Source organism: Gallus gallus, chromosome 20 (genome assembly GCF_016699485.2).
Source record: "Gallus gallus isolate bGalGal1 chromosome 20, bGalGal1.mat.broiler.GRCg7b, whole genome shotgun sequence".
NCBI lineage: Eukaryota > Metazoa > Chordata > Aves > Galliformes > Phasianidae > Gallus > Gallus gallus.
The window spans coordinates 10410488-10434464 of NC_052551.1; the positions used below are offsets into that span (position 1 = coordinate 10410488).

At 51.4% G+C, this 23977-nt stretch overlaps 3 protein-coding genes across 14 annotated transcripts; 1 reads left to right on the forward strand and 2 right to left on the reverse strand.

Annotated features, from left to right (window-relative positions):
- Nucleotides 1-834: 834 nt before the first annotated feature.
- On the reverse strand, nucleotides 835-8178 carry DUSP15 (dual specificity phosphatase 15). 7 transcript variants are annotated; one of them, XM_046903049.1, is made up of 9 exons: nucleotides 8095-8178; nucleotides 7358-7457; nucleotides 7035-7163; nucleotides 5229-5262; nucleotides 3115-3197; nucleotides 2667-2716; nucleotides 2453-2527; nucleotides 1773-1944; nucleotides 835-1653 (listed from the first exon to the last, which is right to left on the reverse strand). In XM_046903049.1, the coding sequence occupies exons 3-9, from the start codon at nucleotides 7053-7055 to the stop codon at nucleotides 1441-1443; spliced, it is 648 nt and encodes a 215-aa protein (XP_046759005.1). In that variant the 5' UTR covers nucleotides 7056-7163; nucleotides 7358-7457; nucleotides 8095-8178; the 3' UTR covers nucleotides 835-1440. The 7 variants fall into 7 exon arrangements, with proteins under 7 accessions (XP_046759005.1, XP_046759009.1, XP_046759006.1 ...); XM_046903053.1 differs by having other exon boundaries at nucleotides 7035-7256; XM_046903050.1 differs by having other exon boundaries at nucleotides 7805-8178.
- Nucleotides 3596-19130, forward strand: TTLL9 (tubulin tyrosine ligase like 9). 6 transcript variants are annotated; one of them, XM_046903046.1, is made up of 15 exons: nucleotides 3596-3775; nucleotides 5046-5885; nucleotides 5997-6099; nucleotides 6648-6843; nucleotides 7133-7939; nucleotides 8122-8336; nucleotides 9936-10121; nucleotides 12060-12128; nucleotides 12740-12830; nucleotides 13261-13301; nucleotides 13380-13467; nucleotides 14346-14404; nucleotides 15254-15450; nucleotides 17055-17168; nucleotides 17666-18299. In XM_046903046.1, exons 5-15 carry the CDS (start codon nucleotides 7711-7713, stop codon nucleotides 18009-18011), a joined length of 1635 nt encoding a protein of 544 aa, XP_046759002.1. In that variant the 5' UTR covers nucleotides 3596-3775; nucleotides 5046-5885; nucleotides 5997-6099; nucleotides 6648-6843; nucleotides 7133-7710; the 3' UTR covers nucleotides 18012-18299. The 6 variants fall into 6 exon arrangements, 5 of the variants coding, with proteins under 5 accessions (XP_046759002.1, XP_015151940.2, XP_015151941.2 ...); XM_015296457.4 differs by lacking the exons at nucleotides 3596-3775; nucleotides 5046-5885; nucleotides 5997-6099; nucleotides 6648-6843; nucleotides 7133-7939 and adding exons at nucleotides 7965-8039; nucleotides 8694-8805; nucleotides 18379-19130 and having other exon boundaries at nucleotides 17666-17787; XM_015296454.4 differs by lacking the exons at nucleotides 3596-3775; nucleotides 5046-5885; nucleotides 5997-6099; nucleotides 6648-6843 and having other exon boundaries at nucleotides 7711-7939; nucleotides 17666-17787; nucleotides 17902-19130.
- A 359-nt stretch (nucleotides 19131-19489) lies between these two features.
- Nucleotides 19490-21050, reverse strand: PDRG1 (p53 and DNA damage regulated 1). The gene is made up of 5 exons (XM_015296475.4): nucleotides 20928-21050; nucleotides 20776-20851; nucleotides 20622-20696; nucleotides 20376-20456; nucleotides 19490-19906 (listed from the first exon to the last, which is right to left on the reverse strand). The coding sequence occupies exons 1-5, from the start codon at nucleotides 21009-21011 to the stop codon at nucleotides 19824-19826; spliced, it is 399 nt and encodes a 132-aa protein (XP_015151961.2). The 5' UTR covers nucleotides 21012-21050; the 3' UTR covers nucleotides 19490-19823.
- Nucleotides 21051-23977: the final 2927 nt, after the last annotated feature.

The following is a 23977-nucleotide window of genomic DNA, read 5'->3' on the forward strand; positions in this document are numbered from 1 at the left end:
GCTGGGCAGCTCTGGGCTGGAGCCCCCCCACATCTCCTCACTGTGGGGTGAGGGAGCGGGGAAGCAGTGGGGCAGGGGTCTGCAGAAGCAGTGTGGGGTGGTGCTCAGTTACTGTAGTTAAAGTGAATGGGAGATTTAGGGTGCCCAAAAGCGTGGCAAAGTCCCTGTGCCAGGCACCCCACATGGCTCCATGCACCCCACACAGCACCTGCAAGCGTGGAGGGGCCTCGGGGACACCCAGAAGCCAGCACAGGTGATGCTGATGGCCCACCTGGGCAGCCCAGCATCATCCCCACCTGTAGCTGCCACAGTGAGGTATTAATAGCACAGGGCTGGGGAAGAGCAGGGTTTGCAACTCCTGGTGTGGGTCAGCCTTCCTGCAGCTCCCAGCAGATTCCAGCTCTGTGGTGCAAAGAAGGTACAGCGGAACAATATCCATGTGAGTACCTGTTTGCTCCTGCCCAGCCACACAGCCCTGTCCCCTGCAGAAGCAGCAGCGGGGCTCCTGGCTCCTGCCCTGAGCAGGGCTCATGTGAGCAACCTCTGCCCTGCAACCTGGAGACATGGGTGGCTTCTGTGGGTGATGCTGCCAGGGTATGGCTGGGTGCTGCTCACATAACTCTAAACTGCATTTGTAGGGTTGTAGCTGCCCCCTGGCCCCTAGCAGCAACACAGGCTTCTCATCTCCTGGCTGGGAGAAGAGAATCACCCTATGCCAGGAAACTTCTGCCCCAGCTCCCCCTCTGTGACCCAGGCAGGTCAATCTGCATTAAACAGAAGTTCAGTACTGCAAGGACATAGCAAGTATTTAAGCAAAATGGCTTAAGGCTCTGCTTTAGTGAGGTCTGGCGAGGTTAAACATTTATTTCCCACCATTTAAAGATTGTGCCCTGGGATCGGTGGGAATGCGGTGCAATGAACGCTGAAAGCTGCAGTGCTTGCTCAAGGCTTGTGCTTGGCTGGCCTGGAGCACCAGTACAGCATGAGTAGCTGCTAATGCTCCTGTGTGCCCCTGCACTGCAGCCACCTCGGTTTTGGAAGCTTGCTGCTGCTGGTGGGAAAACTGCCCCGAGGAATCAGTGAGATCTCCTGCACCTTGTGTGCCCCTGAGGCCCATGCAGCTGGTGCTGAAGTGCTAAAGCTGCTGTCAGCATCACCCGGGTGCTGGGAAGCCCTGTCTGTCACTGCCACGGTGAACTGGGAACTGTGATCTGTGTTTCTGCCAGACGTCCCCACGCACCAGGCACTAACGGGCTGACCCTGCAGAGTACAGCAGTGTGAATGAATCCCTCCCCCAATAGCTGAAAGCCAGGACAGAAGATGGCTGCTTGAACCCAGAGAGGAGAAGGAGCTGGGCTCGTTGTGGCTCTGCGATGCGGCACTTCTCTGCTGCTGCAGCTCCTGAGTCTTTACCAGGCCATGAAGTGATCCGGGCTGGGATCACTTCAGACAAGCTGGGATGCAGGAGAACGTCCTCTTCACCCGCAGCAGGAAGGGAGCAGTGCTCTTGATGTCCCTGGCTCGTGGTACCAGTCCTTGCCGAGCTCCCTCTGCTCGGGATGCTCTTCCTCTCCCCACTGGTAGCAGGGCCTTAATTTCTTCCTCGTCATTGAAAGGGGACGTCCCATACCTCTGCTTCAGGTGCCTGCGCATCTGGGGAGAGAGGGAGAAGCAGAGTAGCATGCCTGTGTCAGTGTGCGAGTCCGAGCTCACAAGCAAGGGGCATAGGGAAGGGATCTGATACACTGCCCCTGCTCTGTCCTGCATCCCACCTTGCGGGCTGCACTGCCGCTGAACTCCTCCAGCTGTTGCTTGAAGCCGGGGTTGGGGTTGGCAACGGGTCGCACGCTTCTGATGGCCTCCAGCACCTCCTGAGAGCTCATCTCTGTGACAGCCATAACGTAGGCGACGACAATGGTGGTGCTGCGGGAGATCCCAGCCAGGCTGGCAAAGGAAAGAGCATGTGGGCCACCATCTGCAGTGTGTGCTCCTGGCTGCTGCCCTGACCCCATGCCCGCCCCTTCGTCCACCACTGTGCTTCAGCTATTTTGGTTCCTCTTCTCAGAGAACTTGCCCTCTGGGAAGCCAAAACCCTTCCAAGGTCCTCTCGATCAGTGTCTATAAATACAACCCGCTCCTCAGGGGAAACAAAAGCAGCAGCCTCTGCCTGGAAGTCTGCCCCAAACTGCTCCCTTCCCACTTGCTCAACTGCAGCAAAAAGCTGCCCCTCTCTAGTGGTTCTCCATCCCCTAAGGGGCTCCTCAAATCCTGCTCAGCTGAGGGCTGCAGCTGAGCCTGAAGGTGGATCCTGAGTGGGCTCATGGACACTGGGACCCTGGCAGACATGTGCAGCTAAAGCAGGGATTCTGCCAGCAGGACCGCTTCTGTGGGCTTGGCTGGGCTGTGCCGTGCTGGGAGAATGAGGTGTTACATGTGGATAAAGAAGTTTTACCAGTGGACAAGGCAGTTCCCTCCTTGCAGGCGACACTGGTGGATAAAACTGATGCATTCCTTGAAGTGCTTCTTGCTAGCAGGAAAAAGAGAACAAGCAAATGAGGACTACAGGTGCGGAACCAGATTTTTAGGCTGCAGGTAGTGCAGGGTTCTCAGGTGGGATGCTTGTTCCTTCTCTGCATCCTATTGTACTGGCCTCACTGAGTACTCACATGCTGGCCTCGGGTGTGTCTGGCAGGGGAATGCGGAGGTAGGTAATGTCCTGCAAGACATAAAAGGAACAGAAGCTCAGCCACCAGTGTCCGTGCCCCCGTGCTCCTCTTGGGCCTCGTTCCCACAGCACAGCTTTGCTCTGGGATGGGGCCATGCTCCCCCTCAGCAATGCAGTAGGGAGAGCAATGGGGGATGAGAGCTTGAGGGAGAGGGTGGAAAATGAGATAAGATTGGAGAGCTGGAAATCTTCTCATCAACGTTCAAGGCCAGGTTATATTCATGAAACACCCAGCTTCCCAGAGAGGAGAGGGGCTGCCTCATTCCTCTGAGACTGCTGCTGGGGAGAGGTGGATGCGCTATGGGATGCTCAGAGCTGGAAGGGAGAGATGCTGCAACGTGGAGAGAGCTGTGGAAATCTGCATGCTGGCATCAGGCAGAGGATCCTACCTGCAACAAGGGCTGGGGAGATTCATGGATTGACACGATGTGGGTGATCTTGTTCCGGCTTAGCTGCTCCAGGTCTTTGGCATCTAAAGGATAAAACTTGATATTAGCATGTATTTATTTCTCACCCTCCTCTTCCCACAAGCACGTCTGCCGCGCTCCTGCAGACAAACCAGCATGCAGAGCTGTGCTCTGGAGGAACAGCTGCACTACACCCCCCGCGTGTATCTACGCACTTGGTAACATAGCACACACAGGCAACTACGCAAACACTTCTTGGAAACCTGGGAATGCAAACCCAGGGATACCAGAACAGAGACCTACTCCCTCCAAAGGCACTTGACCTTGCTGCTTGGGTGAAAATTCACTTCTGCATGGGAAAACACTCTCTTATGTAACCAAGCAGCTTTGCACTTGCCTCTACTTGTTCACTAGCTTAGGGAGCAAAGAACGTGCCCTATGTTGACATTGCTTCCACGCATGCACATGTAGTAAGGGGACTTGCTGCAGCCTGACTGATCTGCTTTATCTTACAGACTGCAGGAGCGGGGCTGCAGCCTTTCACATCAGTGCTGTTTGGCATGGCCAGAGGGATCTGCAGAAATCAGCTGCGACTTGGAACACTTAGCGTGCATCCTTCTGCAACTGCATGCATGGAGATCAGGTATCCTCAGCTTTCTGGGGAAATGACCTACTTTTTACTAATGCTCCAGCATCCTCTGGTTGTGATTCTGGTCACTGGTCTAGCACAAAAGTTCTGCTGGGAGCAGAGCCTGCTCATCTTGCTGGCTAAGCAGCTTTGTAGCTGTTTGCCTTTCATGACACAACCAGCTGATACTGCACAGGCTGCTGGAGATGAGTACTAATGTTTTCTCCTCTTGTGGTTTTGGGTTTCTAAACTTCAGAGTGGTGTAAAATCTTGGCCCAGGAATCTGAAATACGATGTGCTAATGGCACGATGTGAATATTTAATAGTGGTGAGCCTCAAGAGATGTGCTTCATGTTAAGAGCCCATGCTGTGCGTGCAGGAGAAGGAGGTGGGGACCCTCTGTCCATGGACTCATACATCAGCTGTCACCTCCCCACCCGAGTCCAGTAGTCAGCATGACAGCAATCAGTGACACAACTGTAAAGGCTTATTATGGCTGGAAAATGCTTTTCAGCTGGAGAAAATGCCTCTATGAGCTGTCGGAGCTGAATTTAGCAGGCCTTAAATCTCTGTCATCACCCTGAATTTCTTGGTGGAGCAATGCTTTGGTGGCATCTGGCCAGGCCCAGACGCTGGTGGTTGCTTGCAGTAACCTCTGTGATGGGCCTGGAGCTGGATCCTCCCCATGTGCTCCCTGCAAGGCTCCCAAACAGTACCTGCCAGAAGCAGCTTCTCCAGCCCTCGCCCCAGACATGCTTCCTTTAGATGCTGAGGAGCGTTCTCTTTGGCAGGCTGCTGCCAGCCAGGCTGCCCACCACTTCCAAGACATTTCCTTGGCAATTCATGCCAGTGTTTTCAAATGCTCTCGGCACTTCCAGCAGGGATCAAGCCATCAAAAGAGCTATTGGGAAGGCTGGAGCTCTGATAAATGCTGTTTTTATCATGACAGACGTCAGTCCTTAGTCATGAATGACAGACAGTGAAAATCCATTATAACAGTGAATTGGTGTCAGAATGTGACTTGGCCTGTGGGAGCAACACCCAGGTGTGTGCAGCCCCATTCTGCCTGGCTGCTAAAATGTGGGGGAGCTGAGGCTTTTGGGAAGGCTTTTGGTCTCAATCAATGATGTCCCTGCTCTGCTTGGTGTCACAGCAGAGGTGCACCTGCTGGGGCCTTTCCCAGTAAGGCTGTGGCCCTGCTCAGCCCTGGGGATCTCAGGATTCCTGAGATCTCAGGGAAGCTATGATAGAGAGAACAGGATGAAAAGCAACTTTTATCCATCAGCAGGAAGAAGCAGCCCCTGAGCCTTCCCAAAGCAGCAGGAACAAGCCCTGGGAAGCCAAGCACAGCCCACCCGGAGCAGCAGAGGCACCAAATGCATGCGGGCGGGGAGCTTCCTTGCAGCATGAGACCGTGAGGTCAGGGAAACTCTGCAGGGGCTTCTCTGCAGTGTGGGGCTCTGCTTACCAATGAAGTTTCCCAAGTAAAGGCCAGGGAGGATCTGCAGGACACAGAGAGAGATGTCAGTCTGTAAGCATTGAACACATGCCATGGTACGTACCCGGTGCACTGGGGTTCCCCTGTCTGCCTTAGCACCGTTCACCACGTGCTTTCCCTCCCCTGGACTCCATCCCACCCCATGCTGCTGGCTGGGCTGTGTCCAGTGCACCTAATCCTGCCACGACAGAGCTGCATGGACACAGGCTCCTGCCTGTGGGGTTGATGGCACAGTGGGGTATGGGAGATGAGCACAGCTGCTCAGTGGTGTCTGTGATGCAGAAGCAGAGGGACTGAGCAGAGGGACTTGAGCCAGGGTGAGCCTGGCCTCAGTCAAAATGGCAAAAGTCCTGCCATTAAAATGAGTACCTAAATCACCTCTCTGCTGTCACCTCACTACCTCAAGGCCTGGAGCAGCAGCAGTACCCAGGGAAGCTGGAGGACAAGATCCAGGATAGCCCAGGCCAGTGCTGGTAGAGCAGGGAGTGATCAGACATGATCTCCCACAGCCCCAGGTCTGCTCTGCTCTACAAGGAGTCCATTTCCAACAGGACTGGGATAGATTGCTCTGGACACTGTATATTAAGTTCATTTGCCTTGAGAAACTTCACTTCTTTTGATGAAAAGGTAATTACTTGACAATGCCTCTATTAACAGTACTCCAGATTACAGAAATGAGATACCTTGCATCCATTCCTACCTTCAGTTATTCTATATTTTCCCTCTTTCCCATCACAGAAAATTAGGATTAACAGCCTGTACACACTTGTGTGTGGTTGGGTTTGCTTCCAGCTTCTCTCTGCTGCATGTTTGGTGGGCTGTGGTGATTTCTACAAACACGGTAATGCTTGCACTTATTTCACTGCCCACGCTTGGAAACATTTTTATTGTTCTAACAGCTTTAGGAGGTTGTTTTTTTTTTACGATTCCTAACATTTTAGATCAATTTTATATCGACAGGGTGCCTGTAACTTTCAGCAAGTGCACTGAAAATGAGATGGTAAAAGAGCCATTTAGCAAGGCCAGCTCCCAAGGGCAGGACACTGAGCCATGAATAATGGCACATTCCTGTCCCCAGTAACTTTCTGATATGCTCCTCGCTGAATAAAATGGGGCATTGCAGCTCCATCTAAAATACTGAAAACTTTCCCAGATAACGAGTGCGTATAGGTTGAAGGGGATTATTAAAGCAGAAAGAAGATGTTTCTGCTCACCTGTGACCTGGAAAAAGCTCAAACAACTAAAAAATAGAGCCTGTCCCTTCCATCAAGTGATGTTTTGAGCACTGTGTAGAGCCCTGCACCAGCAAGCACAGTGTGGCACCATCAGCCTCTGGGTCTAACAGAACTCCTTGGCGTGCGATTGGGAGCTTGTGCCTTTCTTTTAAAGGTGCTGGAAAAGTTTCCTGCCCCCCTCAGAGGGGTTTGCTGTGACCTCCTGTCCTCTACACTTTGGAGCGTGCCTGCCAGTCCTGTTCAAAGCATGCGTGCCCTAACAGAAATGGCTGGAGGTGGCTGTCAGGACAAGCCTTTGCTGCAGCCTCACACAGTGTCCCTGCCTGCTTCTGATTTTGCTCAGCCTTCAGGTAAACAAGTTTTTCCACCAGCTGTGCCTTGTGCTGTTTTCAGCATCAGCGTGGTGGCTCCCTGGCACGCGTAACGCTGCTCGGCATCACACAGCAAACAGAGCCCAACCAGCATCTCCCACCTCCAGTGCTGCAAGCCTGTCCTGCAGCACCCAGCTCTCTGCAGAGCTGCACCCCAGCGCTCCCTTTACCTTGCTCATGCCATTTCCCATGGTCTGCAGCACGTGCCCTGGGAGAGGCGGGGAGCAGGTGTCCTTGTCCCCGATGCTACTGTCCTCTCTGTCCCTAGGTGAAGCTGCCGTTCCCACTCCGGATGCTGCCTGGGAAGGTTTCTGTCATGAAGAGCTTGCTCCTGGGGGAAAGCTGCTTGTGACAAGGGGCTCGATTGCAGCACACGGAGCCCACTCCCCCGTCTGCAGAGGGAGACAGAAGAGACCTCGTCCGCTTCCCCTGCGTCTTCTGCTGAAGCCCTTCCCCAGCACCCGCCTCCCTCGCACCGACTGCTCCTTCTTACCGGGAGGAGACAAAGGAGGAGAAACTCCACCTCTGAGCGGTGGTGTGGGAGCGCTGTGCTGTCTGCTGACAGCCGCCGCTGCCAGCGTGGACGGACAAGGCTGCAGTGTGAAGAGAAGAACAAAACCTTTGTCCCGTTCGATCAAGGGCGGTCTGTTCAGCCCAGAGGCATGCCCAGCCCTCGCTGTGATGGTGGTGGGGGTATGAGACCCCTACATCCCAGCAGGACAGCAGGCTGGCAGTGACAGCCACTCCGCGTCCACCCGGGGGTTGTTCCCCCCGGGTAGACGCGGAGTGGCTGTCACTGCCCTGATGGGACAGGGAAGTGCCATCACCTGTCCCTGAGTGCTGGTGATGTGGCTGCGGATGGCCCAGCGCTGGCTCTGGGCCTGGATCGGCCTCCAGCTCAGGACACCCAGCCCACCCACAGCCCCTGGCCTGCACCCACCCCACAGGCAGCTGGGTGCCACAGGGGCAGAGGACGAGCTCACAGCGCTCCTTCCTGTGGCCAGGCACAGATCCAGCACAACCCCGGCGCCCTGCGGCCGGGGCGGGGCCTGCAGGGTGGGGCCGAGGCCTGCAGGTGACCTTTAGGCCCGAGGGGAACCGGGCCCGGGGCGCTGCGCCGCCGTTGCCATGGAGACGGCGCGGCCTGCTCGGCCCGCAGCATGGCGGAGCTGCCGGTGAGCGCGGCCCGGCTTCCCCGCCGCTGTGCCGGTCCGGCCCGGTTCTCCTCACCGCTTCTCCTCTCTTCTCTCTCCGCAGGCCGCCGCTCCCCGCGTCCCGCAGAGGACAAAGCAGCGCCCGGCGGAGCGCGGAGGGGCCGGGCTGGGCCGCGTTGCCGGTCCTACCCGCGGTGGGGCCGCCCCGCTTCCCCTCCCGCCGCCCCTCGGCCGCCCCCGCGTCCGCTTCAAGTGCGGCTTCTCCGGGCCCGTCCTGGATGTGCTGCGCTGCCGGCCCGGCTGGCAACAGGCGAGGAAGTAAGCGTGGTGTAGTGCTAAGCTGCAGGGCGTCTGCTGGCATCCATCCCTGGGGGCGGGGGGGGGGAGGGCACGAGCAGCCGGGGGTCCCCGGGGGACGCTGAGCCCCTGTGCTGGGTGCCTGTCCCAGCGCTGTGTCACCCCACTGTGCCCATAGAGCGTGTAGGCCGCGCCAGGCATGGAGGTGGGAACTGCTGCAACCTCACATTTAAAATGGGGAGTGCATCCCACAGCCCTGCTTGGGGATGGAGAGCTGTGGGGGGGAGCAGAGGCTGCACAGCACGGCAGGATGAGGTGGTAGTGGTGATGGTGATGTGAACATGCACTGTGCTCTCTGCATGGGCCCTTTCTCCCCAGTGAGGAGGAGTGGGATTTCCTCTGGTGCGATGTCAGTTGGCTTCGGGAGAATTTTGACCACGTGTACTTGGAGGAGCACGTTCGTATCTGCCACTTTCGCAATCACTATGAGGTAAGGAGCCCTCCAAGGTGGGATGAAACCAGGAGGGTTCGGGGAGGTGTTTTGAAGCCGTCAGTAAGTTTCCATGAGAAGTAGTTATGAGTGGAAATACTTGGTAATGTTTTCCACTGTGAAAACTGGCCTCTTTCTTACAGCTCTGATAAACCATCAGTATGTGTCAACATCCCCTGCCTTGGGAAGGGCTTTACTTGGGAACCTGACACTTTGCTTTGCTGTGTTCTCAGTCTGGTAAACACCAACAAGTCTGTGACTCTTGAAAATAACAAAACCAGCTGTGGCACATTAGGGGGTCTGGTTAAAGACCAGACCTTCCCCTTGGTGAGTAGAGGTGCATTTCCTGACATGGTGAAGTGGGAACTCCTGCAGATCCAGTTCATTAGGATCAGATGCATGTGTATACCATTTGCCTGGCAAAAGTACATCTAAGGATGGTGCGTTGCAACAGGTCCTCCAAAATGGCAGTATTTATGGGAGCCTTTTCTGTATTTATGAGCAGATTAAGTTGCAACACTTAAAAATCTTACATCTACAAGCTCTGCTACCATCCTCTCCTGCGTGTTGCTTCCAGTTCTGTGAGTGCTGCTGAGAAGCACCTGTGCCTTCTCCAAGCCTTTATGCTCACCAGTGTTAGTGTAAATGGAGACTGGCAGTGGTTTATAACACTCATCTGCAACCTGCAGTGGTTCAAGAGTCAATACACTTCCAGCTCTGCTGGTTGTGCCACAGGGGCAGCAATCTCAGGAGCAGATTGAGTTAAGGGTGCCTGTGAACATGATTACAGCTTTTGGTGTAGGCAGTTCTGAGCAGAGCTGTGCTGGAAATGAATGTGCTGTCTGCATTGAAAGGGTACGTTAGAAGCAGTAACACATGGGTCGTAGGACCTGCTCTGTTCTGGCTTCCCTGTGTTCATGCAGAGATTAAATAGAAAATTGAAATCAAGCCTTATTTGCCACAGAGCAAAAGGAGTTCTCAATAGTGTGTATGTTTATTTACTTTTTTTTCTTGCAGAAGATGTGCATTTGGTCCCTAGACATCACCTGAAGCATCTCAAGTGCAATGAAAGCAAGCCAGTCTGCATGAGCATCTGTTGAGCCTAACCTTACATTTCTCTTTCTATCCAGCTGAGTCGGAAGAACTACTTAGTAAAGAACCTGAAGAGGTTTCGGAAGCAGTTAGAAAGAGAAGCAGGAAAGCTTGAGGCAGCAAGATGTGACTTTTTTCCAAAGACCTTTGAATTGCCTTTAGAGTACCATTTGTTTGTGGAAGAATTTCGCAAGAAGCCTGGCACCACTTGGATCATGAAACCGGTAAGTGCACGATCACTTTCCTCAAGTGAGACAAAGATGAATGGATGCCTTCATTCTGTGGAAGGAGAGGAAAACATGCAGGAAACCCACAGGAAGAACTGCATGTAGCAGGGTAGCTAGGAGCAACAATGCTTCTGGCTGGTTTCCGGGCCAACACGTACAACCCAGACATTCCTTCTTGTGTTACAGTTCATTCCAATAATTGAAAATCAGCTCAGTTTATTTGTAGAGCCAAAGTTAATGCAGTACTGAAGGTACAGAGTACCGGATTTTTCTGTGGAGGAACAGATTGTGCTCCTAGGGATTCTCACTGTGTGGTTATGGCCAAGTTCATGCTCTTAAGTCTTTCAGTTCAGCTGCAGGTGTACAAAAACACATGTGTGTGCAGGGCAGCTGTCTAATTGGGCTTGTTGTTAAGCAGTGTTCTAGGGCAGCCCCCAAAGATGGAGCTATGAGAACATCTGTTTGGTTTCAAGGAAATAAATCCCACTACGTTAAATGTCAGCCCTTGTAAATCCAGCCAATTTACTGAGTGGACTTTCATCCTGAGAATATTGAGAGATTACAGAAGATTCCATGAGCAGCCTGGAGTGCAAGCTGGGGTGGATTTTGTTAACGTTAGCTTTTCCATGTTCTACCATGAAGTGCAGCCTTGTGCTCTGAATCGTGTTTGTCCCACAAAACCTATATCTATGTGGAATGCTGGTGAATGGAGCAATTTCCAATTTGACCAGTGTCCTGGGGACCAAGGAAGGGCTATAACTTCTAAAGGAAATACAGCAATACAACATAAATCTGACAAGTGCTTTGCTTCTGCAAGGTGACTCAAGCCATTTAACATCATGAGTATTAGGCCACAGTACATAACTGAAAATCTGCTCATCTGTGAGACTTGTGAGAGGACAGCTGCTTTGCCTTGTGCAGGAGGTCTGGCAAGGAGTCTGGGGCAGAACAACTTGCCTTACACTGCGAGTCAGGCCTATCAGTAAGGGCACTTCTCAGAAGTAAATGGGAGGTAATTATGCAAACTAACATGTGAATTACAGCCAGGAGGATATCAGCTAGTGATTATCCAACTCTACAAATGGGAAAGTGTTAATTGGCAACAGAAAACCTTATATTAAGCTGATTTTTATGCCCACAACCTCAATTAAGATGGTGAAAAAACAGGATGCAGTAAACAAAGATATATGTAAATCCAGTGATGACTGGGATTTTACCAGCACCCTAAATGAAATAGTTTGGGGGCTGACTTCAAAACTCACAAACAAGTAAAAATAAACTCTCTTACTCATTCTGGTGGTGTGTGTACTTGAGCATCCCTGTGTTGTGATGTCTCAGGCTGCCTACTCCCACATTTGGGTACTGTAGGTCTGGACACGTATAGTAGAATATCCTGGAACTGCTGAAGTCTGGACTTCCCTTGGAAGGCCTGCTGGGGAGCCTTCCTTCTCAGGTGCTTTATCCAGGCCAATTCTTCACACACAGTGTGAATTAGGCTGTCTTCAGGATTGTTCTGCTCTTGCTTGCCATAGTTCTCTGACATCGTTCATGACTTCCCCGTTCAATTAAGTTCTTCTGTAGCATACACAAATGTAAGTGTGACTTAAAAAATTCCCAACAACATATGTTGTGTTAGATATATTTCTGCAAGCATGTGACAGAGTTTGTTTATTCGTCTCTGTGGGACTTTCCTGTAGGCTGTCTGCCTGCTCTGCCCTTTCTACCAGGAATTCTCTTAACACTTGTAAATCTGAGTGTTCAGTATTAGAGAGCTCTCATCAGATCCCTTCGTTTTCTGCCTGTCCCCATAACATTAAATAAATGTGCTTGCATACAAACAGATGATGAATCAGGTTATGCAGGGCTTCTGTGCTGAAACTGTGGGGAACAGCAAGAAATCCTAACACTAAGTAACTCGGCTTCTCCATGCTGTAGGTTGGCAGGTCACAAGGCAAAGGAATTTTCCTGTTCCGAAAACTGAAGGATATCTTCGACTGGAAGATGGTGAGCATGACTGTGTGTTCTGTTTGGGAAATGCTCAACAGACACTTTGTTCTTTTTCTGTTCTTTCATTCCTTTCCATCAAAGAGTTATTCTGGTTTCCTGTGCTGATCTTTTGTGATATTCCTTCACTCTATTCACTGTAAGTCCCTTCCTGCATATCTCCCCCCAAATAGTTGGATGCTTTATGTATGGTATGTATGGATGCTTTATGTATGAGTCACAGCCTGAACCACTGATTGAGCACCTGGGGAAAGGTCGTGGTCAGCCCTGGGAGCACAGGTGAAGGCGATTCATCTGTGAGACAGGAAGGGGTGGATCCTGGCTTCACCTTTCTTAGACCTTATTTAAGAGCTGACTGCCACTGGGGAAGGATCTCGGGTTGGAGATCCATCCCTTGTGGAGTTTCTATTGTGAGCCTAGATCTTCAGAGACAGGTGAGCATTTTTTCTTTTGTAACGTCTTCCTCTTGCACTGTTCCCTTTGCTGTTACACTTTATCTGGGATCTGGCTTCTGAAATGGAGACAGGGCTTCTAGAAAAACCGAGTGTTTTCTCATTGTCTTTCCCATATACAACCTTGAAAGGGGATACTGCATGTTTGTTCTCCCACAGGATGGTGGCCGCACGAATGAGCAGAAGGATGAAACACAAATAGAGACTTATGTAGTTCAGCGGTATATTGAAAATCCATACTTAATAGGAGGTAAGGTGCCCATTTAAGCCTTTGATTTTCTGGTGTAGGGAAAAAGCTGTCCTAACCTGTGTTGTTCTCACCGAGTAGAAAGGGCTCTATGGGTAGTTCTGTGTGCTGAACCACATGTGGCTCCTTTTCTGAAGTTAACAGTTTTATTAGGGTGTATGGCCAAATATTTGTCCAACTAATTCAAAGGGAGGCACGCTTACATCTTGCATTATTTGTCCAGAACTTGTGAATTGCCATTGACTTGGAATAGTGGACCCTCCAGTGTTTTTAATCTTAAATAAATGTTCACAGAGCCCTTGATAAAGTGACCAGAAATGTGAATTTCAGTCCTTTTGTGTGTATATTTAGATAGATGCACTTAACATCAGTTTCTAAGACTAGGTAGCTGTATCAGCAGGTGGATTATATCATATTTTTCTGTTCTTTGTAGGTCGAAAGTTTGACTTAAGAGTTTATATTCTAGTGACATCTGTAAGTGCAAACTGCTGTTTCTATCAGAACTGGTTTTTTCCATCTTAGTTCTCAGTTGTTCTTTTCCTTTTCTCCCAGTACAGCCCACTGAAGGCCTGGTTATACAGAGATGGATTTGCTCGCTTTTCTAGCATGCGTTTCACTCTGAACAGCATAGATGATCACTGTATCCTACCTGTCTGTGTGAGCTAGAAAGAGGGGTAAGAATAGGCATGTTTAATTTTGCTGCGTGGTATGAGATGTATCAGATGAATCTTGTTACTTGTGACTCCAGCAAGCATATATGGGATTCTCCTGTCCTGTTGCAGCTACTGTCATTCTCTCTCCTGTCTCTTTTCATTGGCAGACTGATGTCACCAGATCACTGGAAATGTCAGTTTGACAAATCAGCTAGGACCCACGCTGAAATGTCAGTCCTCGTTTTATTGTTAGTGGTTGAATTCTGGCAGCCTTTCTTCTTCCTTAGCTTCAGTGAATGTAGGGACAGAGTGATTCATGGGACAAACTATTTGATTTCCTATGTGTCACGCTTCTTACTGTATTGAGTTTGATAGCTTTTATTTGATTAACACATCTTCCCAAAAGGTATCTCACCTTAATTTGATGGCTTAGGAGACAGGAAAATCCATCACTTCTCTCGGTGAAAGTTCAGTGGAGTTCATGCTTGCTCTGAACAATCAAAAGCCTTCCCAGAGTGGAGGTGCAGCAGGTGTTCTGGGGTAGGGGTGCACTGGGGTCTGGAGGCATGCTTATGTGAAGAGCTTCATGCCAACCATGGGTATGCTGCTAGTTCAGGGCGGTCATTTCTTCATTTTCCAAATACCTTTCTTGGTTACTTTGTGGTTTTTTTTAATGTTCCCCTTAAATTTTCACTAAGATACATATCAGGCACTGCTATATATAAGCTCAGGTGGCTGAAGCCTCTGATTACAGAGGAGGTGACTAATTGGAACTGAGTCAGAGGTGGTTGATTTAGAGTAAGAATTCAGTATTTACTCGCTCAGTATCTGTTTGGCTTTGATCCTTATCTCTGTTTCATGCCAGATGTTCATCTCACCAATGTGGCAGTGCAAAAGACTGCACCCGATTACGATCCTGAGAAGGTGAGTGAGTAGCACTGCCTGCAGAATGCTCCCCCAGTGCCTGCTAGTGGGGCTCGTCTGGCAGACAGGAGCAAGCTGACCTCATTGTGCCAGCTGCCATGCTGTGGACATGTGCTGCAGCCACTTAAATGTGCTGTTGTCTCCAGACACCCATAAATGTGATTTAATTGATAGGAGAGAGCTTGGGTGAGCGTTCTGCTTTAACTGTTGTGTTGCAGCTGTCTGCTCATCTATAAGGCTGATGTTTGTGACTTAAACTCTAAGAGCTTTCTGCTTAAGCACTTATCAGAGCTGTGGCTATCTTACAGATTACTCCTTAACTTCGAAGGCCTTAGTGTTACAACAGGGTTACCATTGCTACACACAACTGTCACTACTGAGCTTCCTGCTGGAAGAGTTGGCAGCTGAAAGAGGGAGAAAATAATCTTAAATGAGGTGTCAGATTCCTGGTAGATCTGAGATGAGAGTCGACATTTGAGAGTAGTTGGGGGATTGCATTGAACTTCCTGTTTTATAGACTGCTTCCTTTTATAAATTCCATCTACATGGAAAGGAGGGTCTCTGCAGTATCCTGACAGAAGATGGTGATTTACTCTGAGAATTTCTGATGGGGATCTGGAGGCTTTTTTTTAAATTCCTCCTCTCTCTCCTTTATAGATAAAATAATCAAACTTGAATTGCTTAATTGCATTGTGGTCTTGATAGCCTTTGCCTTCTGGTCTCTGGGTTTTTACTAAGAATTCTTGCTTGGCTTTAGAGACTATAGAGTGACTGAAAAAAAATCACACAGATTAAATGTGTGGTCATCTGTTGGGAGCAGCTTAGTATAATTGTGTTTGAATGTCTCAGGGCTGCAAGTGGATGATTCAGCAGCTCAGACAGTACTTGACTGCCAGACATGGAACAGGATTGGTGGAAGTTCTCTTTGCGGATATGGACAACATTTTCATCAAGAGCCTCCAGAGTGTTCAGAAAGTGATTATCAGTGACAAACGCTGCTTCGAGCTCTATGGCTATGATATCTTGATCGATCGGGACCTGAAACCGTAAGGGTGTTAATGAACGTAAAAGGGATTATAGTGTCAGGCCAGCTGCTTTCCCTGGGGTGGTGGGGACACCTCAGGACACTTGTGCATCCTGAAGGTAGTTGCCTACAAGCTGGCTGCGAGCGAGCCAGTCCAGGAACTGCGAGTATAACGGGGAGGTTTTACACCTAGGAAGCTGAAATCTGTAAGGAATGCGGCTGTTCTTGCTCAGAACGTTGGGTGCAGCACCACATGAAGTTAAAACTCCTGCACTGTGTTGTGAAAACCTGCTATTTTGGTTATTTCTGTAGTAAGTTCCCCTGAAAACACGAAGGTATCACAGCAATTGTGAGAGGCAGGAGGATTGCTAGCTTCTCTTCTCCCACTTATGTATATTGCAGCGCTGTCCCATCAGTAATAATAAATGTCCAGCCACCACCATGAGGCTGCTAGCACTGAAACACATCCTGTGTCTGTGTTATGATGGCCAAAAGGGGGACCCCAATGAAAAGAGGCACCTTCTGTTAATCGTGGAGAAAGAGGCTGTGTAGGAATTGAGGATGTTTAAAAGAAACAAAAGCAACAAAACCCCCCAAACTTTAAAACATAATCTGAGTCTACTTAGATTATTTTTAAGCATAGCTTTTCTCACAGTCTGAGTGAAAAATATGACTCAAAGTTCAGCTGAAATTCTCCTGTTTTTATCTGCTACGATGTGCAACCCAAGTATTGCAACAGCAGGAACCCGAAAGCGCAACTAACTTGTCATTACATGAGTTGAGAAAAATAGAAACGGCAAGTAGTGCTTCAGAAATGACAAGCTGGATTCTTCTTTCAGCCTTAATTACGTAAAGTGCAAGTAGTACTATAGGTAAGGAAATATCCCTGAGATAGGATTTATGTTGACGGTGCTCTTTGTAGCTGGTATACCTGTGACAGCCACGTGTCCTGCCAGCATCGGTCTCATTTCATCTGGTGCCACTGGGGACAGCTTTACTTCAAATGAGCAAATAAATGCAGCTCGGCTCTGGTCCTGGATAGCTCTAGTTTGTACAATCTACTCAGGGCATAGCCTCAAATCCAAGTATTGTGTAGGTAGCCTGTGCATAAGGAGCTGGAGTGACTTCAATTGATTAGGAAACAAATCTAAGTGGTGGATTGGACTGGAAGTCCTCGATATCATTGCAGTGCTTAGATACCACTCCTGCTGCTTGCCTCATTTATGCAGCTCTTGTAGGAGAGCCATTTGAATACTGTTGTGCTCTCAAACTGTTCCCAGGATACTTTTGCATTCCTACACCAAAAATGGGTTAGTGCTTCTTCTGTGACTTATCCTCGATGTTTACTGCTTTCTCTAGAGTTTGGTTTTAACTTGCATTTCTTTCTGGATGCTGGAGGGATTTTTTCTTTATGACCATCGAGAACAGGAATAGAAACTTTGCAATAAGCTCAGAATGTTCTTTGGCTCAGTGTGCGGGAAAGAGAGTTGGGGTTAGATTTCCTATTGCTTCACACTCACTCCTGCCTGCTGGCACTGTAATGTTTCTGTGGACGGACGTTTCTGTTAGATGAGCCATTGGTAAAACTGCCTGGTTCTCCCTAACTTTACTGTTCTGTCTCCTCAGCTGGCTTCTGGAGGTCAATGCATCACCTTCCCTTGCTGCCAGTAGCCAGGAAGACTATGAACTCAAGTGTCACCTGCTCGAAGACACACTTCATGTTGTGGACATGGAGGGCAGGTGGGCAAAGACGTTTATTACCCTCTGAAGGTTTTAATTACTGTGTGAAGGTGTTCACGCGTTCTGTGATTCTCTGTCTTTTCTTGGCAACGGATTGGGAGGTGCTAAGCTTTATAGCTGCTAAATAATGAATTTCCAGAAACTGGGCAAAATAAGCAGGCATACCCCTGCTTCAGAGTGGAGAAAACAAAACAGCACAGTGCTGTGAAGGGAGTGGAGTCAGTGTTAGAGCTGGGACTTGCACAAGAACTGCTTCAGAGCTCCTTCTGCATTGTGCCTCCCACACCTATTGCTTCTGGAGTGATCTGTTCCAAGAAGCCAGTCTTGCATCACTTTGTGGTTGACTTTACGACTGTGCTAACCTTGGATATTTATAGCAGAAAGATGCCCACTGCTTTCAGCTGTTCAGCTTCGTCTCTGACCAGGAGTTTATTCCTGTGCACAGGTAGACAATCATCATTACTCTGGTACTTCAATACTTGTATTTGATGTTGTAGGCTGACTGGGAAGGAGAAGCGCGTTGGTGGGTTTGACCTGATATGGAATGATGGACCTGTCAGCAGAGGAGGAAACCTGGGTGCTTTGGTGAATGGGAACTTCGTGGCAAACACACACTTAGGTATGTACTCACCCAATGCTGGCACGGTGCCCTGCTCACGTCCTTTCCTCAACACGAGGAGAGCACACCCCTTTCACTCAAGAACAAGAGAACAGGGAACATCGACTCTTACAGGAGTCCAAGAGGGAAAAAAATGCTTTCCAAATGTGGATGTGAGCAACTGGATTACAGCAGTACTACTGAAATCAAACACACAAACATGGAGGGAACAATATTGCTTATAGGCCTGCTTTTCAAGCTTTAAATTGTTGCAGTTCTTCATACGTCAGCTTTGCTGAAGATCCTATTTACAGCCATTGCAGTAGATGTTTAATAAGCATTCCCCTAAGGCTAGTTGTTCTTGGTTTTTTGTTCTTTTTCCTTAATGTTATGTAGTAGTGCTTGGATTCTGAAGTCATACTTCTGAGAGGCTAACATGTGTCTTCAGTTTATTTTGTAGTACTTAGCTCAGTATACCTAGTCATCATTGGCTGTAGTTCATAAATAAAACATGAATGCAGCTTCAATTGAAAGTGGGCAATTGCCCTTTGTGCTCATGAAAAGTGTAAGGTAAGGCCCTGTGCACCTCCCCTCTTAATGTTTTCATTGCAGGCTGCTTCAATGACAGGAAGAAACAACTGAAAGAGCTTTTTGGGAATCTTCCTGCATAGCAGACAGTGTAAGGCTCATCTCCCAACCCAAGCTTGAGATTACTGTAGATAAAGTTCATGGTCTCTCTTCCTCCTATTGTGTAGCAGCAGTTCACATTTCTCTCTGCCTCAATCCAAGATAGCTGGCCTTCTTGTTTCTGAAGGCTTTCCCAGCTGGGAAGCTGTGACAGGCTTGAATGAAATATTTTACAGTGTCTGACAAGGCATTCACAGGTGCCACTGGCTTTCTCAGCTGACCACCTGCACTCTGCACAGACTATGAGAAAATAAAGCAGCTGAACACATTCTGACCAGCAAAACAAAGCTTTTGGGGAAGGCAGACGCCTAATCCTTCTGCTGCTACTACTATGGAAACATGTCAGATCATAAAACCTGTTGCCATGAGACTGTAAAAATAACCTTGCCATCACATGTTAGACACATTTCCTGGCTGTACTATGCAGGTTATGTAAGAGTGCAGTTATAACACAGGCACTTGGCAGTGTACTGCCATTCACTTCCAGAACAGATGTCAGGTGCCTCAGATACTAAGTTAACATTACTTTCAGTCCGTGCATCTCTAACTTAAGCCTGAAGTGGAGAGCAGATGAGCTACCTGGAGAGCCAGGGACATGTGGACAACTGCAGTGTTTGAAGTCTTTAAATTCTACTAAAGCAATCTTTACATAACTCCAGAAGGGAAAGGAACTTCAAGCTGCAGGTTTTTGCTGATATATGTATGTTGTATTCTTCCAATCCTGTTTTGAAAGCCTCATTTTCTATTCTCTTGGCTCCCACCTTGACAGCAGACTGTGTTTTCCCATTGAGACTAACAGGATGCTGCCTTCTTCTGTTCCTCCCTCCACGTCTTTCAGGAGATTCCTGACATGTTTCAGATGTATAGTTTCATTTTTGTTTTAATACCACAGGCACACACAGCTCTTCTATGCTCTGGGCACGCTGTAGATTTACAATTCCTCCTACTCCTGTTCCTGACACTACAGTGAACTAGCTCTGCAGCCAAACTACAGAAGCTCTCACATAAAAACCCAACAACAAACACACACACACAGTTAGGAATGCCCCACAGTGCTGATTTTAATAATCCCCCTTGCAAACGGGTGTTTGTCAGAGGCTGTGAATAAGCCACTGTTCCAGCAGTTGCCTCTGCACTGCTCTGCCACCATCCTCAGCAAGGAGCAGGGAGAGTTTACAGCCAGAGGAATTGCAGCTGAGGAGCTGCATCTTTCCCTGTGCCCACCAGGTCCTTTATGAGAGGCTCCAGCAACGCAGGAGTGCTGGAAAGCCTGGAGGCGATGGCTGATGCAGTGCAAATGCTGTGAATGATACCCAACCACACCACACTGAGCAGTGTTTGCACGCAGCTGTGGTGATGGCACGGCTGTCTCAGCCTTCCAGGATGCGATTGATAAGTTTCATTTCCTCCGCAGTCATGGGGTTGAGGTTAAATCCCTTCAGCTCAGGTTTACCTGGGAAAACGTGCAGGACATTGGGATTCTGCTATAAAACACATGAAGCATTCCAGGTGAAACTGCACAGAATTCTGGGCAGGGCAGTGCTGCACATGGTGAAGGTTGGAAAAGACGACTGAGATCATCAAATCCAACCTCAGCCCACCGCGCTGTGCCCACTGACCACATCCCGCAGTGCCACACCGCTGCGGTTCTTGGACACCCCCCCGGGCAGCTGTGCCACTGCATCACTGCCCCTCTGCAGAACGAATGCTTCCTGACACCCAACCTGGTCGTGGCTGTGTGCATTCAGCACGCTGCTGGGTGACAGCTTTGCAGTAAGACTGCTCATTGCTGGAGAAGGGAGGGAATTACAGAGGGAGAGGAAGAGCAGCCCCAGCAGCACTCAGACCTTGGCTTGGTGGAGCCTCTCCCCAGCATCTGCTGCCAGACCTTTGCTGCGGGGTTCAAGACCAGCAGCGTTTACCTTGAGCTTCAAAGAGACGGTTGACCTTCACACGCAGCTCCTTCCGGAGGTTGTTTATCTCTTCATCCAGATGTTCCTGATCTGAAAATAGCAGGGCAGGAATAAAGGGGGACCGGGGTCGAACAGAAGACCGACGGAGAGCCCGCGGGGCGGGAGGGGCCGCGCTGTGCGAGCAGGGCGGGATGGCAGCGGCGCGCCGCGGGGCCGTTTTGGCTCAAACCCCCATCCCGGGCAGAGCCGCCGTACCCTTCTGCAGCATCTCCTCGGTCTTCGCCTTGGGCAGCTCGACGAACGTGCTCCCGAAGCAGACCATGGCTTTTCCTGCGGGAGAGGAGCACGGGGGCTCAGCGCTGCGTCCCGTCCGCCCCCGCCCCGACCCCCGCGGGGCTCCCGGCCTCACCCCCGGGCTCCGGGTCTTTGTGCAGCGCCCGCAGCGCCTCGCGGTTCCGGTTCCGCTTCACGTCCAGATCGACGATCTGCAGAGAGACGGGAGGGGAAGGGGTGGGAGGAGAGGAGGGGAGAGGGGCCGGGGGGTGCCGGGCCGGGCCTCACCTGCTGCCGCGCCGCCAGCACGTCCTCGGCCAGCTCCTCCACCTCGGCCAGGTAGCGCAGCACGAAGGCCGGGTCCCGCGCCATGGCGGCCGGCGCCGCTCCGTCCGTTCTCCGCTCCCCGCCGGGCGGCCGCCGCGGCCGCGCTCGGGAGTTCCGCGCGGGGACGGCGGAGCGCCCCCGTGCGGACACTGCGGGAAACGGCCGGGCGGCACCGCGGGGGGCGCTGCGGGGCGGCCGCGCGGCCCGGCTGCTCTCGGCGGGGAGGGGGGGCGGAGGTTCTGCTCTGCGCTGACGGACCGAGCGGCGCCGAGCTGCGGCGGGGCGGTTCGCGCTGCGTGTCGGGGTGAGGCTCTGCCCCGGGGGGTGGGCGCCGCCCGAACTGCCGGAGCTCGCAGACACGGGGTCTGATCTCGGCGCCCCCCGTGTGGAGCCGGGGGTTGGGTTCGGTCATCCATTCCATCTCGGGGTGTTCTGCGGTTCTGCGGCTGCGAGGAGCGGAGCTGTCGGTGTGCAAATAATCCCCGGGGGAAGATTAAGCAGATCGGAAGATTACCGGCCTTAATCTCGTAAGGTCGTTTGTGACAGTTCACGGGAGAGATGTCAGTCTGCGGCAGCGTGTGCTGAAATCAGAGGGCTCCCGGCGAAGTGGTGGAAAGGAGCACTTGTGCCCGGCATCACGGCCGGGCCGGGAGTGATTGGAGCTTTTCCTGACCCCGAACAGAAGCAGCAGCGGGACTGGGGCCGGGTGCCAAAGCCGAGAAATGCTCCTTTCCAGTGGGGGTTTCAAGGTGGGGCTGGGAGCCATCTGCTCCCCCATCTGCATTGTCTCCCGAGGGGTCTATTTGTGATGTAGGCTCTGGGGTTGGCTGCAGAGGGACACGACGTGCATGGGACGTGGGTACGGACCTGCCCTACAGCCCCACACCGCAGCATCCATCACAGAGCCCTCCAGCTCTCTGCCTGGCAGCATTTGATCCTCTCAGCTCTGATGGGATCAGGAGACAGCGTGCCTGGTTTCCATAATGTGTGCCGGTATCACAGCTGGAGCTGGAGATGGGTTTGCTTCCCAGGGACACACACTCCCCTGACCTCCATGGGCAGTAGAAGCCATGGCTGCCTGTCCTGCCTTACATACATGGACATGGCCTTTGGGGGTCAGGATTGGGTGCTGGGAATGAGAATGGGGATATGGGTCAGGATGGGGATGGGGATGGAATGGAGATAGGCTGTCTGTGCCCTGGCTGTCTGTGTCCAACCCCCTCCTAGTGGGGGGTTGGAGCTTGATGAATGGGATTGGAGCTTGGTGATCCTTGAGGTCCCTTCCAACCCAGGCCATTATGCGATCCTGTGTGATAGCAGCAGCAAAGAGAAGCCCGATGGCCATCCTTGAGGCGGGCAGCACTGCTCACCAGCTCACACCAAAATAAAGGCCGGGTTTACCGTGGCCATGCAGAAGGTCGCAGCTCAGCACGGGAGCTGCAGCTGAGCTGTGGAAGAAGGCATCACAAAGCCTTGGGCACCTGGAAAACATTCCCAAGGCAATGAATGGCTGCCGGTACCATGCTCTGCAGGCCTCTCCCACAGCAGGCTCTGAGCCAGACGCAAATCATCGCGGCTCAATCTTTCTTCTCCTGGACCCGGCACCATAGGCAAGCTGCTTGCCTGGAAGATGGACTCAGCCCGGAGGCTGGAGGCTCGTTCAGATTGATTGCATGTTTATGTGCCCTCCTGGGAACCTGTGCAGCCAGAGCATGTGGCCATCCACCCGCTGCTGTGGGATGGTTTGCATCTGTCTGTATTTTGTTGCGCAAAGGGAAGGTTTGGGTTTCAGCATGTTCTTTTTTCTTTCTTTCTTGAAGCACTTTTATTTATGCAGCTCAAAACCCTGCCTGCCTGCCTGCTGACAGCTGCACAGGAAGGCTTCAGGGATGTTTATAGGGTTTTTTTTTTTTTTTTCCTCATCTTTCCCTATGATTGCCAGGGTCTGTTGTTAAGATAAATCGGACATCAAACCACAGTCACCTCTCACACAGGCATTGGACATTCAACTCTGCTTTGGAGGCAGCGTTTCAGGGTTCATGGAGGAGGGGATCCCTCCTCCCCCTGGTTTCCCCTTGTCCCGGGGCTGTGCCCGCCATCACCGGAGGGTTATGGCACCAGCCCTGCACCATTGCCTAGACTCTCAGGGACAGCACTCAGAACCCTCTGCATCAGGAGCACTTCCCCTGCCTGGAAACAACCAAGGCTCTTTTCCTTTCCCTCTGGGATGTGGGCAGCATCCCCTCCCCCAGCTGGGTGTTTGTGGAGGGGATCTGTCAGGATCATCTCAAGGTTAGGTGGCATTTAAGTCGCATTACCCATACTAATACATGCACCTCGCAGAGGGCCTGCCTCTGCTCCCCTGGGCTGCCCAATGCCTTCCTCCCACAGCATATTCCCTGGGCTTCATGCGCCAGCAACCCAGGCTCTCCCCAGCTCTGAGCTGATCCCCCTTGCCGCTATGCAAGACGGAGTTGGAAAGTTGGCTGCGTTTCCTGGGATAAAACAGACTCCCCCTCACTCTGTGCTGCAGTGTGTGCACCGTGGGCCAGGCTCCATCCACGCGCTTGGCTCCTCCAGCAGCAGCCGTGCTGGGGTGAGCCTGGCAGGCTGAAACACAGCCAGCAGAGAGGGGCTGAGGCTGCTGTAAAGAGACAGCTGCCTCCATGCCATCACTCTCCCTGGAGACACCCTGCAAAGCAGCAAAAAGCCCCTTTCCCTCCCCTGTGGATCTCTAGGTGCTGCCAAGGATGCTGGCTCTGTGCTCCCCGTACCCCAGGACAGGGGATGCTCAGGACATGCTGCATCTGAACGCTCATGGGCAGCAAATGGAGGAGAAGCGGAGGGGGAGAGCCGGGTCCATGCACAGACCTTGGTGCTTGGCAGGGTTGTGAGGCTCCTCAGAGGCTTTCCCCATGGCTGGGCTTGGGTTCAGCCCAGTGGGCTCCAGGTGCCAGGGGGAGCAGCCCCAGCAGCTGCCCTCTTCCCTCCCTCAGGCTTCCTTGGGTGGG

Coding starts and splice junctions, on each gene's coding strand:
- DUSP15 (XM_046903049.1), bottom strand. CDS start 7,055: ATGGGAAATGGCATGAGCAAG. Junction 2,528..2,666: donor GACACACCCGAGGCCAGCAT/GTGAGTACTCAG, acceptor TTTTCCTGCTAG/CAAGAAGCACTTCAAGGAAT. Junction 1,654..1,772: donor GCGGCAGTGCAGCCCGCAAG/GTGGGATGCAGG, acceptor CTCTCTCCCCAG/ATGCGCAGGCACCTGAAGCA.
- TTLL9 (XM_046903046.1), top strand. CDS start 7,711: ATGTGGCTGCGGATGGCCCAGCGCTGGCTCTGGGCCTGGATCGGCCTC. Junction 13,302..13,379: donor TTTATATTCTAGTGACATCT/GTAAGTGCAAAC, acceptor CTTTTCTCCCAG/TACAGCCCACTGAAGGCCTG. Junction 14,405..15,253: donor CCGATTACGATCCTGAGAAG/GTGAGTGAGTAG, acceptor TGAATGTCTCAG/GGCTGCAAGTGGATGATTCA.
- PDRG1 (XM_015296475.4), bottom strand. CDS start 21,011: ATGGCGCGGGACCCGGCCTTCGTGCTGCGCTACCTGGCCGAGGTGGAG. Junction 20,697..20,775: donor CAAAGACCCGGAGCCCGGGG/GTGAGGCCGGGA, acceptor CCTCTCCCGCAG/GAAAAGCCATGGTCTGCTTC. Junction 20,457..20,621: donor CGAGGAGATGCTGCAGAAGG/GTACGGCGGCTC, acceptor TGCTATTTTCAG/ATCAGGAACATCTGGATGAA.